This window comes from Cariama cristata, unplaced genomic scaffold (assembly GCF_000690535.1).
Source record: "Cariama cristata isolate BGI_N322 unplaced genomic scaffold, ASM69053v1 scaffold10934, whole genome shotgun sequence".
In the NCBI taxonomy this organism is placed as follows: domain Eukaryota; kingdom Metazoa; phylum Chordata; class Aves; order Cariamiformes; family Cariamidae; genus Cariama; species Cariama cristata.
This window is the reverse complement of record NW_009611317.1, coordinates 41994-60624: the sequence shown is the minus strand read 5'-3', so window position 1 is coordinate 60624 and position 18631 is coordinate 41994. Positions and strand designations below refer to the sequence as shown.

Genomic DNA, 18631 nt, shown 5'->3' with positions numbered 1-18631 from the left:
AAGAGTGTTCGTCGTTATACGTCAACAGACCAGTGCTGGCAGGTCCAGGCTCCTGCTGTTGGCTTTATGGCAAAGTACTCCATTGTATCACGCTAAAGCTTGATTCCTGGTACAAAAGGGATGTTTGAAAGTGTGTCTTGCTAGGTTAGCAAATACCAGAACTTTTTATAGTAATGTGTCCAAAATGCTGCTTGTATAGGATTTGTCACTTTTGTAAGAAAAGAAAAAAGTCACAAAAAAAAAATAATCATAAACCCCCACCATTTGATGCCGTTACATAAGATTTCATTTAAACTACCTCTCAACGTGAAATTCAAACATTAGGTAAGTTTAATAAGATTTGCTCACTGTCATGTTCTGTAAAAGTTGTAGTGAATGCCAAAATTGCAAAAGTTTATCACCAAAAAGGAAAAAAGTTAAGTCTTTTTTTTTAATGTGTTTGAAAGTATCCAGTAGTTTCAAGTTATTGTAAACTCTGTTGTATTCTTTTAACTTCTGTAGTTTCAATCTTGCAAACTCTAGCTGCTGGACAGGAAATAAATCATAACCACAAGCTTTCATAATCATGGTCTGCTGGGTAAAAACAATTTTGTATGCAGCTTTGTCATTTGGCTATAGATAGCCTCATTCACCAAATGTACCATTAATTTAGTCATCTTTTTTTTTTCTTCAGTACTCGAGATGTGAACTTGATGAATGGTATTCTGTAATGGATGTGTGCCACAAATTACATTGTCTTGATTGCCTCTTTTCTGAATTTTAATGATGAGTTTATTATTGCGGATGTGAATATTGCTCATACAGCTTAATTTCTGTATAATTGTATAAAATATAAATGGAGAAGGTTTTAAGTTCTTACCCAGTATTTAGAGGTAATGTATTATAATAGCCTTATGTTGCAGTTTTACCTACAGAGTACTGCACTTCTAAACTGGATCATACCATCTTGGTAGGCATAGATGGATTTTTTTTTTTTGCATGAGTGTGTTTTGGTTTTGTTTCTTTTTAATTGAAGTTCAATTCTCTTAAGTTCTGTTTTCAGTGTTTGTGTTTACTACTTGTGATCATGTAGTTGTGCCTTACATTGTGGAAGAATTTAGTCCAGCGTGCACTGTAATTCCTAAACTCTGCGGTTTGGAAGGCGGCTGTGGATTTGGATGAGAAGATGACACCATGCATCAACCGGTTCTGTATAAACTATGCCGAAATGTTATTGAAATGTCATTTTTGTTTTCTGACCTGTTAAAGGAGTGATTAATGACAATAAAAAAAAAAAATAAATCAGTTAGTCCTTGCTAATAGACCACTTCTGTCATTCAAAACTACCTCGCCCCATTTCAGACAGCAAAGCTACTTTGAAATGGGGGATACATCATTTTACAAATGAACTGTTGGGAAGCCACTCATCTAATAACAAGCTAAATGCTCCAGTTTCTTAGACTTGTGGGGATCTGCAGCAAAAGCTCTCAGGTTTCTGAGGAGGCAGTGATAGTGACTGTTTTTCAAATCTGGTTTTTCACAGGTTAAATTCAGAGCAGTTTTTCCATTCCCGATAACTGCACAAGGCTGCTGGGTATCCTGTGTTCAATTCAAGTCCTTCTGTCACTGGCTGCGTTCAGACACCACACTCAATGCAGTCAGATAACTGGCATAACTGGAAGACTCAGAAGGAGGGCTTGTGTTGCTGCTTCAGACTAACGAAGGGCTTGCTTCTCAGGTGGAGACCGTTCAGGGTGGAGCTGTGTTGCAGAGAGAAGCCAGGTGATTAATGTGTGTGTGATCAATCCCATGACAAAGCCACTGTGAAATTGTGGGGGCATTCACAAGACAATGTGTTTAGCTATTGAAGCAGATCTTTGTAGGGGCTCTGTGTAGACAGTGGAGAAAGATGGAAAGAAGAGGTCTCCTCTGAAAGGCACTTGGAGTTGGGAAGTTAATTTCTGTCTCATCTGCTTTCTGAGGCGTCTTTCTCTCCAGACCACAAAAGAGCCTGTTGAGTTTGTCTCCGTAAAGATGTAAAGTGTGTGAATACTTCCTTCCCCTGGGGTGTCCTCTTGGAGATGTGCTGACCTCCAGGAAATATGGAATCTCTGGAGCTGCTTTAGTTGTCTGGTAAACTGAGCAGACCTAGCTTAAGGTTGTTTTGGCAAAAAATATACAGAGGAGTAAAACAACTCCTCCCTTCTGCCAGCACACAAAGCACAGGGCTTAGTCTGTCAGGTGTGACTTCTTTGGGCTTGAAACACCTTTTTGTCCCATCAGCGCTGGTTTCAAGATACCTGAGGTTCTGGTGGGGCACTGGGGGTGGAAAGGGGAGGGTGGGATGCAGTGTGCAGCTGAGCTTGGGATGGGGGAGATTGAGCACAGCTGTGTCTGCTAAATTGTGGCTAAGTGTTTGCAGCTTGCCTGGTGCCCTGGAGCAGATCTGCTCTGTTCTGCTGTCTCCACTCTGTTCTGCTCTCCTGCCTTGCACATTCACTGCTTGGCAGAGAGCCTGAGTGACTGTTCCTGTCCCAGGAAGCTGTGACAAAAACTTGCCCATCACAGGGACAGGAGGAAGAACAGGAATGTGTACCGCAGTGGCCTTGACTGCATCTGGAGGGTGCTGAGCCAGGTAAGCGCATAGATAAATATGGGTGAACCAGCTCAAGTGGATAAAAGGTTCTGCCACGTCCTCACGGGTGGAGCTGGGGAGGAGTGGGGTTAGGGGCAACACTTGAGCTCATGACTAATTCCGTTGGGGAGTAGAGGTGATGTGAATGCTGATTTCCCTGTAAATAATGCAAATGAGTGGACAGGCACTCCTGCATTCTTCAGCGTAGTCCTCATCTGGGTGGCTTCTCTCTTCAGTTCCCCCTGAAGTAATCTCTGATACTGAGGGGATATTCTAAGGGCTAACTTTTCTGCTGAGGGAGACTAGCTGACTGAGGACAGAAAGTGGGAGAAGTGACAGAGTCGCTCAGAGTGGCTTTAGGGAAGTTTCCCTTTCTCTCGACTATGGCTAATCCAAGGGGATTAGCCAAGGGTAACCTGGCGAGAGCACCCTCCCTCCCTGGTAGTAGCCTGCATGAATGTTGTGGCAAGCAGTGTCGGGCTGTTCTGTGGGTCTCTTCCAGTACCTCAGGAAGAGGGGAAAAGTAAAGTAACAGGGGCACGCTTTTGCTGTGTGGACTACAGGTCTGGGATAGCAGTGAATTATTGAGAGGTTTAATGCAAAAGAAGCACTCAAGTTTGTGAAGCAAATTTGAACTCTAAAGGCTGCAGTGGGTGTAAACTGCTTAATGACAGATCTGCTGTTAATAAAGTGGTGAAACAACCTCAGGTAAAAAAAAAATCCCAATAAAACAGGCCATCATTGCACTTTTGTTCTTTCTTTTTATATAGTCTGTAGCATCTCTAGTTTAACTGAATGTTATATGTAATTATGGCCCTTTCCAAAGATACTTAAATAATCTCTTTAAAAATTAATGGGGAGTCCACACAATATATGCTTTTACTGATCTGCCTCCACAAGCTCAATGTTAATGCAAAAAACATCTTGTGATACTATAGTTTAGTAGGTAGAGAGGCGTAACTGTCAGGAGCTATGGCTACACAATTTTAATTTCATTAAATTTATTAATACCGTTTGAGTGATCTTGCAATAACCTTTCTAGACTTTTCTGGTGAATGAGTTCTCTTCACCAACATAGGGTTTTTTTCCCCCATCCTGCTCTCTAGGAAATGATAAGCTGTATTAAAGATTCCTGGGATGGCAAGAGCCTTCCCCTCCCTGAAGCAAAGGAGCATCTGAGAGCGATACGTGTGTTGCATGGCTCATTTTCACCCTCCAGCTGATTCCTACATCTGTGGTCAAAACTCCTTGCTTCTGTCTAGTCAAGTCAGAAATCTGTTAGCTTCAGGAACTTAAGGCATGCTGGAAGAAATAACTGTGTTATCACCGCAGCAGTCTTCCACTGGCTCTTTCGCTGCTGTGCTGGTGTTATTAGACTTCAGAGGATTCAGCTGGGAAGCAGAAAGCAGTGCTTTTCTTGGTTTCATGTTGTGTGGTGTAATTGGAGATTGCCATTTCTATCTGTGACATCCATGTTTTCTGTAACAAGAAAACGTAATTTGTAAACCAAGACAATCTAAAAAAGTTCCAATAATTCAGACACATAAACACCTAGAGCCTTCAGTTTTACTTAGCCTTTCTTCAGGCCCATGCTTATAATTCCTGAAGTGAACATGAACCATCCCAGAACTGAGACTTTCCCAGTTGCTCAGGCCACTACGTGCTGCTGGTGTCTGTGTTTGGGGCCAGGGATTTCCAGTGAAGGTTTCCTCTTTGCTTGGAAGGCAGGATTTTAATGCTCTAATTGCTTGTAATGGTGAAGTGTGCTGCAGGCTATTTCACCTGTTTTTGTGTATAATGCTCTAATTGCTTGTAATGGTGAAGTTTGCTGCAGGCTATTTCACCTTTTTTTGTGTTATATGTATTAGTTTAATGTTGTCCCTGCAGTTTGGGCTCCCTGTTCCTCTGATTAAGACAGCCCCAGTGCAGTCAGCATCACAAGTTCTGTCCCCCTCTGAGATCTGTCATGTGCTGCTGCACGAATTTCAAGCACTGGAACAGGTTGCCCAGAGAGGTGGTGGAAGCCCCATCCCTGGAGGCATTCCAGCTCAGGCTGGATGGGGCTGTGAGCAACCTTATCTAGTTGGAGATGTCCCTGCCTACCGCAGGGGGGTTGGACTAGATGACCTCTAAAGGTCCCTTCCAGCCCAAATGAGTCTATGATTCTATGAATTTCAGTTTCTAGCATCACGCTGACAGCATTCAGCTCTGTATCTGCTGTCGTCCAGGTATGAGGGCAGGGGGTGATGGCTGGAGAGATGGATTTAAAATACGTAACTTCCTTCTCTCTGCTAGTCCATGTGGTCTGGGTCACAGAAGCTGAATTGTCTCTGAATTACTATGATTAGATGTTACAAATTAGTTTGCAGCAATACGAGCTTAAGGTCTAGCTGTGCTCTTCCCACTCCAGAATTTTGATTTTGCTTTGCCAGGGGCTGCTCTCCCTGCTGTAATGCACATAAAGACACCGAGCTTTGATGCAAAGAGTAGAAACGCATGAGAAGGGGAAGCCTGTTCCGCTTCATGCTATGTTGCGATTCATACATTTTGGTTTTGACCCACCTGGTTGTCTCTTGTGTGTGTTTATAGCCTGAATGAGTTAAAAACATCACTTTGAAAAACTGAAAGCTGGAGAAAGAAATGGGATGACCTACAGATCTGAGGGGTCTCAGCAGAGGACGTGGGAAGAGGCTGCATCTGCCTGGCAGAGCCCAGAGCCCGGCTTTGGATCTCTGAGAGAGGTGGGAGAGGGACAAGGGGTTCACTGCATCTATGGTCAATGTATTGCCTGCGCTCCCTGTGTTGTTGGCGGAGCGTGGTATGGTGGGCACGGTAAGGCTGGGCCTCGCGAGGGAGCCCAGAGCCGAGGCAGGTACTTCACGAAAATCAAGAGATCGAAGAGGCAACTCGCAATGTAACAGCCCTCTGCTTGGGACAAGTCAGTGGGAATATGACACGTACGGCTTCATTCAGTTTGCTTCTCCCTTTTGATATAGTTTATCTGTTTCAAGGCCCTGGTCTGATGGTCCTCACCGGTATCAGTCTTACCCAGATCATCTTCCTTTCTGCTTTGCAGAATCACATTGGCTAAATCCATGAGCTCACCTTGGCTAGCAAAGTTTCTTTAAAAAAATATATTGATCACACTGAGATTGGGCTTCTTGGGAGCTGAAATAAGGCGGTTTGCTTCATTCAACCGGTGCTGGAAAGTCTACTTTTCCTAGGGCTTAGAGAGCCCAAGGTCAACAAAATGTGGTAATGGCACCACATCCAAGTGAAAAGAACCTTTCATGGCAGGGTTTTCTTCTTTGATAAACTAGACTTGGGAGACGTTGAGAAGATGGTAGCCACCTGGTGTGAAGGCAGCTTTGGAAGGGACAGGTAATATTTCAATAACAGGAGAAGGTAGTGACTCCTTGAATAGACACCTATAGTAGGTACCTATTCTGAGTACCAACCAGTGACTTGGAAGTGGAAAGAATTCACTCGTTGCTTTTCCCTGAAAAAGTCTATCTACTGTAACTTACTTTTAAGAATTAGTGTTAGGGCTAGTCAAATTTCTGTGCATTAGGTATTAGAAAATGAAATTCAACTTAACAGGAGAAAAAATACTTCTGTGAAGTGCCTATCACTTTCAGATGTTATATACAGCACTGTTACTAGAAATGTGATGTGGTGTGAAAATGAGGGGTAAATTTATATAACAGTGGAATTAATCACACCATCTGTTCGATCTGAAATTGCAAGATGTGTACTGCCTAGAAGAGCACGATGCAGTTTTTTCCAGATTTGAGTACTACTGCGCAGAGTTGGGGGGGGCAGGGGGAGATGTTTTGGTGTTGATTTCTCTGGAGGGGCTGACCCATCTTCATTTCTGTGATACAAGGAATGGTGGAGTTTCTTTTAGCAATCAGAAATGATAATGTTTTCTAACAAGAATACAACCTGCTGTCAACCCTGATAGAAAATTGGTACATGTTCAACAGCAAAAATGCTGTAGCAAATGTGTGAGCCAGAGCACTGGGGTGTTATTTTGTTTTGGTTTGGGTTTGGTCAAATGTGACAACTGTAATAGATTCTTATCACAGCATGGCTGCTTTTAGGCTGCAGTTATCCTTTAGGGAAAGCCTAGTTGTGTAATTAGAGAAGAAAAAAAAAGCATGCTACTTACCTTGGCAGTCTCTGTCTGAGCTTGTAGCAAGAAGACTGCTATGCACTGACGATACCTATTTTCATGCTGTATTAGGAAGGCGTTTCGCAGGCTGAAGACTGTCGGAAAAATAGAAAGAAGTGAGATAAATTCCCTCATGCAGCTGTCAGTCCAATTTTATATCACATTGTCTGATTATGATTGAAGAAATGATGGATGAAATCATCTTCTCTGATTCTTAATAGGGCAACGCACCCTGATAGGGTTAGGTTTTTGTTGCACAGGATGCTTTGTTATTTCAAAAAAATTATTCTACTTGCATTTGTTTTATTTTTAATTACTTTATCATTGTGCAGCTAAGGTGCTTTTGAGTCTAGCTGAGGATCATGAAGAGAAGTTTCCATTCAAAGTGGACTAAATCATAACTGAAGGTAGAGAAAAACGAATATAAAAAATGAAAGAGAAAGGCCCCATTTTTATTTTATGCCCAACGGGTCGGTACAACAGCTGCCACGGAGGGAAGCGGCCGTGCTGGGGCTGACGGTGGGTTTGGGCTCTCCCTGGGCCGGGTGCGTGAGCCGGGGCTGCTCGACTGCCGGCACCAGCATCTTGCACGGCTGGGCATGTTATCGGCAGCGCTCCGGTTCCTGCCATGCTTCTGCAGGAGAAGTTAAATCGGTGACAGCAGCATCTCCTGGGTCCTGCAGATGACTTTGAGCATCATGTAACAGGTTTCCCTGCAAGGGGACAAATCAACACCGATGTCGTGTGTCCAGAGTGAAGGGGTGGCTTGAGTCTGCTACAAAGCAAGCTTGGGGGAAGAGAGGGGGGAAAAGCATCTTCAGGTAGCCAAAATCCTGCGGCAAATGGCAGGCGTGCTTGGGTGGGCTGGTAGTAGCAGGAAGAGTGGCACAGCAACCTGTTACGATGCACCGGATTCATGCGGCGTTGCTTTTTTTAGCTGGAGTTGATGTTGCTGTAAATGAAGGGACGGCAAACAAGGTGCGGGATCGCCTCCCTGCGAGTGGTGACCCAAAGCGGAGCCCTGCTCCTGAACCCATGCAGCCCGGAGGAAAGGATGGATCTCGAGCTGCCAAGATACGGCAGCGTTTTTCTGGGTCTACTACAGTTGATACAACTTTTTTATAACCTTCTCTAGTTCGTATCATTTCCTCTGAAGCCTTGTACTATGTAGAATATCTTGCTGCTATGTAATTCTTACTGTCCAAGCATTTCCAAGTGCTCTACAGTCAGACCTCAAAATGTTTCTGGAAGATAAATTGTCCTATAATCCTGCTTTTAAAGAAAAGGAAAGTGGCGCGCAGACTGGTTAAATTACTGTGGCAAATCAGTTAGCAGTGGAAATTTGTAGCAGCAGAGGTGGTGCGTTTCAGAACTCGTACCTTATGTCTGTTGGTGGTCAATGGGAAATACAACTTTGCAGTCCTAAAAATGAATTTTCTAGGCAATGTTCTGCATCAGGCTCTCAGTAATGTTTTATAAAAGAAATTATATGGCTGTAAAGATTACTGGTCTCTGATATAGCGACATACCAGTGGGTCTGACTCCTTCAAGCTTGGTATAAAGCATTATTAGTGAAGCAATAATAAGTAATTGCAAAGATTAAATCCAGAGCAGAATGTTAAAAGGAAAGCGGTTTCCTTATCAGAAAGTATGCTGCTGCTTACCCATCTTCAGAGGTGGGTTCCTACTATTACACTTACATGTAACGTTACTTCTCTCGTACAAGGTCCTAGCATTTGTGGATAGTTGTGCTTTTCAGGTAGCTTGACAGTGTTATGAGCACACCATTACATCTCTCATCCCCTCACTGATCCATAGCAGGCTTTGAGCTAGAATTACCCTGCATAATTGTCAGCCTCCCGCCTGCTGCCAAAAGGGTATCACTATGATATTGCAATATATATATATATATATATTTGTTTTCCTACTCCTTGTATCAAGGTACGTTTCTTTCCGAAGTGAGATCAATCCTCAGCAAACTAATGGATGCAAAAGTACTTGTTAGATCAAAGATCAGGGTTTCGTTTTTGATTAACATGATGGATCACTACAAGTCACATGCTGCCCTTTCTGAGAACACGCTAACTGGTCTTTCACTGCCACCAGTAGTAAAAGTCTCCTTGAGACTGCAAATAAATTGGCAGCATTCCCCAAGCTCACACATTCCTGACAATATTTAATCTTTTTTTTTTTTTTTTCCTGCAAAGGGACATTTTCCATTGATGCTGGAAGTTTTGCTCGTTGTTTTACACAAGTAGTGCAAATCTGAACTGCAAGCTCCCTATAGTCATTTTTCCTCACTATTTTTATTGTACCCCACTCCAAGGGGTTCCTGTATTAGGATGGGACTTCCAAGGTGTTACAAGACTAGAGGTAAGTAACGGAGATTGCCATAGCTACAGCTGTAATAAAGCTGGTAGGAATATACGGAAGAGAAGTCAGATAATGATCCAGAGAGCCGGGAAGGACCATAACGAGTGTCCAGAGCCTGGGCTGGGACACAGCAGGTAACTTCGTTCTGCTGGTTGCAGCTGGATCGCAGGGATAGAAGGATCTTGACTGGCAGTCTCTGTATGTAGGAAACGCTGGCTTGGAAAAAAAAAATAAATCCAAGAATCTTATTCCCATCTCCATTATGGGTTTTATGCCCCATCTTGTATGAGCAAACCGGAGAGTGGCTGCACCGCCTTTTCCAGCACCCAGAAGCTGTCGGCCTTGCATCTCGCCTGGGCTTAGGCAGGACCGAGGGGCTGCCCTCCCCTCCACCCTGCCTTTGCTTCATTGCTGCTGGGTTGGTAGGGAGATTAGTTAGGCAGACAGTGCCTGGAGCACGTTTAAATAAAGGTTATTCTTCTCTGTGTTCATCCCCTTATCTCATCTTTAGTCATTTGCCTTTGATTGCCTACTTTTATTTCCTATCAGCATTGCTGCTGAATGCTAATTACTCTGGGTGAATGTATTTCAAAGTTATCATAAATTTTACAGGGTCTAGGTTTATTTTCATTGCCTACTTTTATTTCCTATCAGCATTGATGCTGAATCCTAATTACTCTGGGTGAATATATTTCAAAGTTATCATAAATTTTACAGGCTCTAGGTTTATTTTCTTATCTATTGATTTCCTACAAAGCACTCCAGCTCCCTGAGCTTTTCCTCCCAGTCTTTAGGATTAGGATGGCTGACAGGCCCTGGACCCTGGAGATTTGTGTTTCTCTTATTTCTCTTTGATATAGGAGGCTCTGGGCGGTGTTAGACTGAGGTGTGATCCCATTGATCACATCAGTATTGATCACACAGAAGTATTGATCTCGTCAATACTTTTAAATACCTTAAGGGTGGATGTCAAGAGGATGGGGCCAGACTCTTCTCAGTGGTGCCCAGCGACAGGCTAAGGGGCAATGGGCACAAACTGGAACTCGGGAAGTTCCATGTTAACGTGAGGAAGAACTTCTGTACTTTGAGGGTGGCCAAGCCTGGCACGGGCACGGGCTGCCCAGAGAGCCTGTGGGGTCTCCTTCTCTGGAGATACTCAAAACCCACCTGGACACGATCCTGTGCAACTGCTGTAGGTGACCCTGCTTTGGGAGGGGGGTTGGACGGGGTCATCCCCAACCAGTCTGTGTGAAAGCCTGCATGAGCGCCTCAGAACAAAGGGAGACCTGATTTTTCGTGCCTGCTCCCTCATCCAAGCTCTGATTTGGTGACTCCAAGGATGTTGTTTCGGCAGGGTAAGGCTGATCACTCTCCGTGGAGGTCAGTCCTCCTCCCCTCCTCACCCAGGGACACAGCAGCAGATGTCATTGAGGTAACTTCCCCTGGTGATGTGTTTGGATGTCTGTGAGCAAGGAAGCATTGACCTGTGGTGGGTGACTTCCATCCTCTCAGTAGCTGGTGGGGAGGTGAGCAGGAGCAGGAGGTGAATCTCCTCTCCAGCCTCCTCGAGAATTGCTGCCACGCATGCAAGGGGACACCCAGGAAAGCAGTGCGACGGGGTGTTGGGCGGTGGGACAACTGAAAAAATGCTGCATAACTACTATAGAATTGAAAACGTACTTGGGAAAGAGGCCCGGGGTTTGACAGAGCGTGTTAGGACAGTTAGGGCTGGGAAATACTTGGTTCGTGAGAAGTGATTGGTGTCTCGATAGCTCCTTTGGTGGGGGGAATGGTTGATGCCTGACGGTCGCTGGTGTGTACGTGAACGTCACTGTTAGAGGCAGGGGGATGTGGAGTGTAAGGTCTGTGTTAGCAGGTCATGTCTGGCTGCAAGAGCAAAGCTTTGAGGCCAAACGGTGCTGAGGCACCGGGATCTGCACTCCAGGCATCTGGAGGTCGTTTGTAGGCAAACGGCGTCGTATCCTTACACCGCTGCGAACGCAATGCGTGGAGGCGATGTTTGTGAAGAGCGTTCAAATGCACGCGGGCACGTACCTGTAATGTGGACGGGGTCAACGTTTTTCAGTATCAGTCTGTCAAGAGGGATGGGCTGGTCTAGGACTGTGCAAAACCCACCCTCTCTTATGAAGGACTGCAGCTCAGGAGTGAGGGAAGGACAGACAGGGATTAAGCCGGTGTCTGAGCCCCCATATTTCTGGGAATAGAAAATGAAGCTTGTTAGCTGGTTGTCTACCATCTGCTCATGAAATATAGGCACTAAACAGCCCTAAACTACGTGTTTTTCTCTTATCAAAGGTACTCAGCTTATTTGCCTGAGGGACCTCAGAAAAACTCATCGGTACCGGGAGTTCTCCTGCAAGGTCACACTTTGTCCTGAAAAACCACAATAGAAACACAATACAGGTCCACAGGCAGAAAAAAGTCAGTCTAAGATGTTCAAAAGCCTTTTTTTTTTTTTTTTCCCTCCCTTCCCCTCTGCCCCCGTCTTTTAATAGCAGGACTTTTTCTCCATTCCTTGGAGGTGCATTTCCCCATCTCCCCTTGCATATTTGCCCCAGCACAATTGCTGGGGCTCCAGATGGGTCACAGCCCCTCACAGAAGGTTCACCAACACATGTACCTGGGGTGACCCTCAAAGAGACTTGCTCGTGGGCACCAGGCCCCTTGGATCCCTGCTCCCTTCATTCCCCCCTGTGCTATGGGATGGTGCTGCTGTTCTACCATCTACCATCCCTCACTGCGTGCCGCCTTTATCTCCTACAAAGGCAGAACAGGTGCTACTTAAAAAAAAACAAAAACAAAAACAAACCAAACACAAGAAGTCTAAATCAGACACAAACTTCTTGAGATCTAGCATAGGTTCGCTTAGCCTTAATTTATATCATCTTCTTAGCCTTAATTTACATCATCTTCATAAACTTAATTAGCTAGATATACTCCTACGTTGAAGCTTTAGGAATTTGCGGTCATCAATGCCTTTTTTTGGTGGCTAAATACAGGTATTTATCATCTACAGAACTTGCTCTATAGCATTTTTCATCAATAAAAATTTTCTTAAGAGTAGACATTATAACTCCATTTTAAACTAGAGGAAATCAAGGCAAAGAGAGGACGTGTACAACAGACGGTGTTGGAACTGAGAATAAAGCCAACCTTCCATCTGTTTTAGCATTTCCTTGTTTTCTTCCCTTTTTTACTTCTTTCCAACTGTTCTGATATCTCTGGGATAAAATCTCTCAGGTTGCTGGACCGAGTCATGAGGGGAGCATTAGAAAACTTCTTACATTCTTGAAACTTTTCTGAGCTTTAGGGATCCAGCAGATCAGAACAACACCAGGAAACATTAAGGTCTTGTAATGTAAATTCTGCCTGTCGTAGTATTCATACTGAGCCTAGGAGCAGGGTTTTGAATCGGTGTTATGGTTTGCTATTAGCGTAAGGAATTATCACCTGTCCTTCGTGCCAATCGGTCATCTTGTATTTTTATTGTTAGATCAATCTTCCAAAGTACTTTCAAAATATTTACTAAGCTAAAAAATACAACCACCGCAACAATGTGTATCTCTATCCATTATTACCTTTTTGTTACGTTTAATTTTGGTAATTAATAGGAAATCATCGAATAGGAAGAGGTAGACGTCAAGAAGTCTTGTACTTTCTGAGGAGGAAAACAAAAAAATCAATTTGCTGGTGTGACTGTTTTAAGAAATTGCAGCTTCTAAGATGAGACACATCTATGAATCACTGCATCTTACAAAATACTTTTAACAAAGAAGCATGATTTCCAACATAGTACACAATTACTCATCCCCTAGTCTGTGCTCTCAAATGCAATGCTTAGGAAAATCATATGTCTCTTGATGATTTTGGCTACTAATACTTGTACCTTGCAGCAGCTACCTCATTATGAAAAAACAACTACTTGCCTGCCAGGAAAAGTGACCTGGATCACCTGAAGTACCTACAAATACAACGAATTAGCATGCTATAAATTAGCAAATCCTACCTGGTAAACAGTGAACCTTCTGAAAATGGCAGGGATAAAGGAACAGGGAGGTGCCACCTTTTCCTGGTACCTTTAAATACTGGGATGCTGCCCTCTTCACTGGCTTTTGCAGCAATGAAGTGTTAATTGATAGCATCACAAAAGCCTTTCAAAAACTACACAAACTAGTGTTGGCTTATCTTTTCTTTCTAGCTTAGAGCTCATGAGGATGCGACGAATATAACAACAAATGTCTGTGGGAATGCTTCAAAGCCTTTTAGGTTGCTCTCCAAGCAATGTTGAAAACTCAGGTATTATGATAATAAATGATAGGGAGCAATTTAGCAAAAGCAAGAGTAAATTTTTAAGCAACTTCCTGCAGGAAACCTGGACTCTCTCCTGGATTTGCAGAGTTTGGTCCCTTGACCTCTTCCTTGTATATGGCTCCTTCTATTCCTTTCCGTGAATCTTTCATTTCCCATTGTGATCCCAACTTGCTGTCCTATTTCACCTCCAGAATGACCTCCTTTCTCTGCTGCAGATTTTATCCTTTATAACCTGTCCTCTGCCTACTCTGTACCAGTAGGGCATCTCTGGGTGTGAAAAGCAGGCATGAAATGCCCCGCCACTCGTCACAGCAGGTGGGGTTGGTCAGAGCTATTGCTTCCAGGCAGTCTTGCAGGATCCTAAAATACTTTCTTGGGTGTTTGATTCTGAAAGGTTTGGCTTGAAAACTTCTTGTCTCATTAATGTTGCACAAAGCCACATCAGTGACTACTGAAAATTAAAATTGTAACTAGGCCATGGATCAGGCTGCTGCATGAAGAATAAAGAAACTACCATGAGGACCTTCTTACATGCTGCTGGAGATTCAGAAGGCTACAAACAAGCAACTTAATGTGTGTTAGACATCTTATAAAAACTACCCTTCTGTAAGTTTCTATGAAGTCAAAAACTTCATAGAGGGCTCTCCACAGCATCTCTTGTACAGCAGTAGGCTTTTGTGGGTGTTACACACAACAGAATTATTTGTTGTAAACTCTGTCTGCTGCTGTGGACAAACTATCCTGTTTCTTTGATTTACACTGTGTTCACAGAGCCATTGAATGGCGGCAGTTGGAAGGAACCTCTGGAGGTCTCTGGTCCAACCCACTGCTCCAAGCTGGCCAAGCTAGAGCAGGTTGTTCAGTCAAGCATTGAATATGTCTGAGAAAGGAGAGACTGCAACCTCTCTGCTCCCCTGTACCAATATTTGACCACCCTCATTGTTAACAAGTTTTTCCAAGTATCTCTATCACCCCATGCTACAACTTGCACTGTTACGTCTCATCCTTTCGCTGTACAACTCCAAGATGCTTTGAGCTCCAGCTGCCTTGGACCAGCCATTGGGTGGTTGAAGACAACAGTAAGGTCTTCCCGGAGCTTTCTCTTCCTACATCTGAACGAACCTGCTTCTCTCAGCTCCTCCTATTCTCAGTGACAGGATTACAAAACCACCTGTGCAACTGTGCTCTCGGTGATCTCAGTTGCGTTCAAACAGGCACAGTTTGCCTTGACACCAGGTTTGTGTGAGTCTGTTCAGAGTGGTGACTTTAGGACGTGCTTCTCTCTGTTGTGCGGCATTGTATTTGACTTGTGATGTCATTTTTGTCTTGAAAGATATTTCATGCAGACAAGTGACCAAATGCCAGGCACTTTTATATTGCGATTTGCAGGCAGCTGGTTGTCTTGGTGGGTAAGAGTTATGCTCATACCTCCTTCTCCATTTTCTAATTACGTATCACAGAGAGAAACGTGGACATCTGATGCCACCCTGACCTCCTGCATTGGGGGCTGATGTCTCATCGAGAGAGCAATGAGTGCAGAGGGAAGCATTGGCAGGAGAGGACTCGGTGACTTGCTTTTCCTCTGCTCACCACCCCTAAACATCAGCAGCAACCTCTTCTTCTGCTCTCCATGTCCCTGGTGTTGTGCCTTCTCATCTGCTACTATAATTCTCCTCACATGGGAAGGAAAACAAAAACACTGAAAAATAGACTGTGTCCCTTTTGCTGCTCCCTTTATGACAGCAGTAACGGTGGTGGGAAACAGAAAGTGTTGCGCTCTTATTCTCTTCACCTCTGCTCCTGAGGAGGTGCTGAAGGAAATGCAGGACGTGGGCTGTGCTCATTTCTGTCAAACCATTGCTAGAGCCCTGCGGCCACCGTGGCACGCAGCTTCCAGCATCCTTTCAGATGATGGTCTTCTCCAAGCTGCCCAGGCTCTGCTTCCTGCTGGTGCAAAGAGGAAATTCTCCTCTCCAGCGCCGGTGGAGACTCTGCAGCAGCTCCCCAGCAAGCAACCTGCGCCCTGCAACAAAACAGTGCGGGAGACGCGAGTCTGCACTCTGCAGCCCTGCGGCCACCGTGGCACGCAGCTTCCAGCATCCTTTCAGATGATGGTCTTCTCCAAGCTGCCCAGGCTCTGCTTCCTGCTGGTGCAAAGAGGAAATTCTCCTCTCCAGCGCCGGTGGAGACTCTGCAGCAGCTCCCCAGCAAGCAACCTGCGCCCTGCAACAAAACAGTGCGGGAGACGCGAGTCTGCACTCTGCCAGGGTGATGGTGCAAAGAGGAAATTCTCCTCTCCAGCGTCGGTGGAGATTCTGCAGCAGCTCCCCAGCAAGCAACCTGTGCCCTGCTACAAAACGGTGCTGGAGACGCGAGTCTGCGCTCTATCAGGGTGATAGAGAGTTGATGTAGGAATCAACGTGCTGATGTGGGACCACTGTGGAGATAACGGCATGTTGTACGAGTGCTCTGTCCAGAAAAGAGAAGCCACCTGGCAGGATAACATCTTCTTGTTCCAAGGTATCCATCAAAACAGCAGTCTTAGCAGAGATGAAGTATGAAACAAAAATAGGGAAAACCTCTGGGCTTTTCAGTGATTTTCAATGAAACGTAGAGCAGATACAGCATCGGAGGGGTGAGGTATGTTGACATCTGTCCCTGGGTGCATGGAGCACCTTGTGTAGGACAGTCTAAAGCTCCTGCTTCCCTATTGCCATAGCATCGGAGGGGTGAGGTATGTTGACATCGGTCCCTGGGTGCATGGAGCACTGTGTAGGACAGTCTAAAGCTCCTGCTTTCCTATTGCCACGTTCTTGAACGTGACGGTAAAACGCTCCCTTTGAGTGGCAGGCATTGCCCAGCCAAGCTGATTTCTTCAGCACCTGGCAGACTGAACATCCAGATGTGGCTATAAACCATCACACAGATTACTCATCCTTTTGGCGGTTTGGCTGTTTCTCACTCTCTCTCTGACAAGCTGTACATTTGCTTTTTCTTTCCTGCACCTGCCCAAACACTGTTGCAGAAGTTCATTCTGGACCTGCCATAACAACATACGATTCTGTTAAGCTCGCTACTGATACCAGGACATTTAGGGATGTTACCTGCTAGTGTTAGTTTCCCTTCATGAAGCAGAAGTCTGTTCACTGGTGTCAAAAGGTTTTCACTGCTGTTTTCTCTTAAGCTTTGCTTCAAACACTTGAACCAAAAAAAGAGAGAGACAGAGAATGGGGAATCTGGCATATCTGATGATGAACTGGGAGGCACCCAGCAGTTAAACAGAGTACACGCGGACTCTTATCTCAAGCTAAATACATCACACAGCTAATTACTGAGCATGGCTGTGTTTCTCCAGCAGTGCTGTTGCTCAAATGCATTTATGCTTTTGAAATGTTAAGCTGCGTTTTTCTTTTCTTGAGTGAGTTTAACGGTTTTTGTAGCCCTGCGTGTGAACAGACATAAACCTTGAGGTGAGACCCCCCTTAATGAGGCTACCATAATGCTGCTTAAAGCCTGGTTGTATGGGTAAGGGGATAACCACAGCAGAAAGGTGCACATGTTCCCAGGTTACGCTGCGTAATTTTTTGTAAAACCATTTAAACGTAAATAGAAATTTCTTTGGCTCAGCTTAAGGAGCGAAAGAGGCAAATAATTTCTACTTCGTATCCTTATAGTAGTAATACTTGCATTTATCCCATCTCATTCTGCCCCTCTAAAAGCAAACACTGGAGAGTCCTCCTGGATCGTATGATCGTACCCCTGGATGCCAGCTGAGAGCAGCCCACGCTGCCACCCAAGGTGCTGTGCACAGCCTGAACAGCTGCGGTGCTTGCAGCTAGAGCAGAGCCATCCCCAGCAGCGAGAATATAGACAGACAACCAGCCAACTTTAGACCACGCTATAAAGATACGTAGGAAACTAAACCTTCCTCAAGGAAAAAATGCCCTTTAAAAAAACCTGCTTACCTCTGGGACAAAGAATCTCTTGTCACGATCCCAGACCTGAGGCCAAATTATGACCTCTTGCAGCTGCCTGAACTTCTGAAAGTTGTCCAGCCACTTGACTTTACCTTCCAGATCCCCTGAAATATGTGAAACATCAGTTATTGCCAAGGTTGGCAAAACCAGTCCTGTTTCTAGGAGATGCTGAATACTGATTTTCTCCAGTGGAAGCCAAAGCGCCTCACATGTGAAGCCCCAGAGGAAATCTTGGCCTCAGTGTAAAAAAATGCTTAAATTCTTCTTAGGTCAGCAGAGCCAGAATTTCAAACCATGCATTCAAACATGCTTAAATTCACTGCTAAATGAAAAGGTCATGTTTACTAATCTGACTGAGGAACAGGGGGAATCATATAAAACTCAATCAAACTGTAATCTTAAAAAGTTCTTTAAAAAAAATCCTGCCTTTCTAAACCGTCTGGGGTAGTGCGAGAAAAATAATTTTCATTATATACAGCCCGATCAACAGACTGTTGAAATGAATGAGAATTAATTTGGGGGGAAGCAGTGCCAGAAGTGACTGAAGGATTTAACTGGGATGGGGGTGCCTCAGAATGTGAAAAATGGGGACTAAGTCTTTGCTGATTCAGGGCTGTTACAGGGAAAACTTCAATGGACCTGCAACTTGAATTCCAAGTTTTTGTGTTGAGTGATATTGCAGATAGTGCTTTCAGACACGCACATTTACACTGGAAGGGGAATGGGGGGACCACAACTGTTCCTGGTGTCACTGATTCACTGATCAAAAAGTGAAGGCAGATCTTTGTCAGGTGTCTGTGAATAAAGAGGGGTCACCTCTCTATCTTTGGTTTCCTTGGCCCAGGGGTATCTAAACTCTGGAAGGACCGATTTCGTTGTCAGTAATATTGCCCAGATACCCCCTGGTCTTTGGGGCCACACCTAAAACTGGTGCCCAGACTAGTGACAAAACCATCTTATTTTCCTGCAGGACCCGTTCTGTGCCCAAAATTGTGCTCCTTGCATGGCTAGAGTCCTCATGAGACTTGGCGAGAAGAGAAAGAACCCAAGCCTCTATTTTAGGTGGTGATTCTGTCATTAGAGTATTTACCCAAGAAGAAGGACCCCCAGATTTATCTGTCTCTAGAAGACATTAACTCTCTTTCTGCCTCATCTCCCAAG

General features: G+C 44.6%; 1 protein-coding gene across 1 annotated transcript in view; it reads right to left on the bottom strand.

The window, feature by feature from the left end:
• Positions 1-3985: 3985 nt before the first annotated feature.
• The window catches only part of PLEKHG7 (pleckstrin homology domain containing, family G (with RhoGef domain) member 7), a 34597-nt gene continuing 19951 nt past the window's right edge, over positions 3986-18631 (bottom strand). Inside the window, exons 8-13 of the mRNA XM_009698206.1 lie at positions 17459-17574; positions 16598-16691; positions 12761-12840; positions 11217-11376; positions 6786-6883; positions 3986-4093 (exon numbers count right to left, since the gene is read on the bottom strand). Of these exons, the coding sequence (XP_009696508.1) occupies positions 3986-4093; positions 6786-6883; positions 11217-11376; positions 12761-12840; positions 16598-16691; positions 17459-17574 (656 nt within the window). The remainder of the gene's footprint in view (positions 4094-6785; positions 6884-11216; positions 11377-12760; positions 12841-16597; positions 16692-17458; positions 17575-18631) is intronic.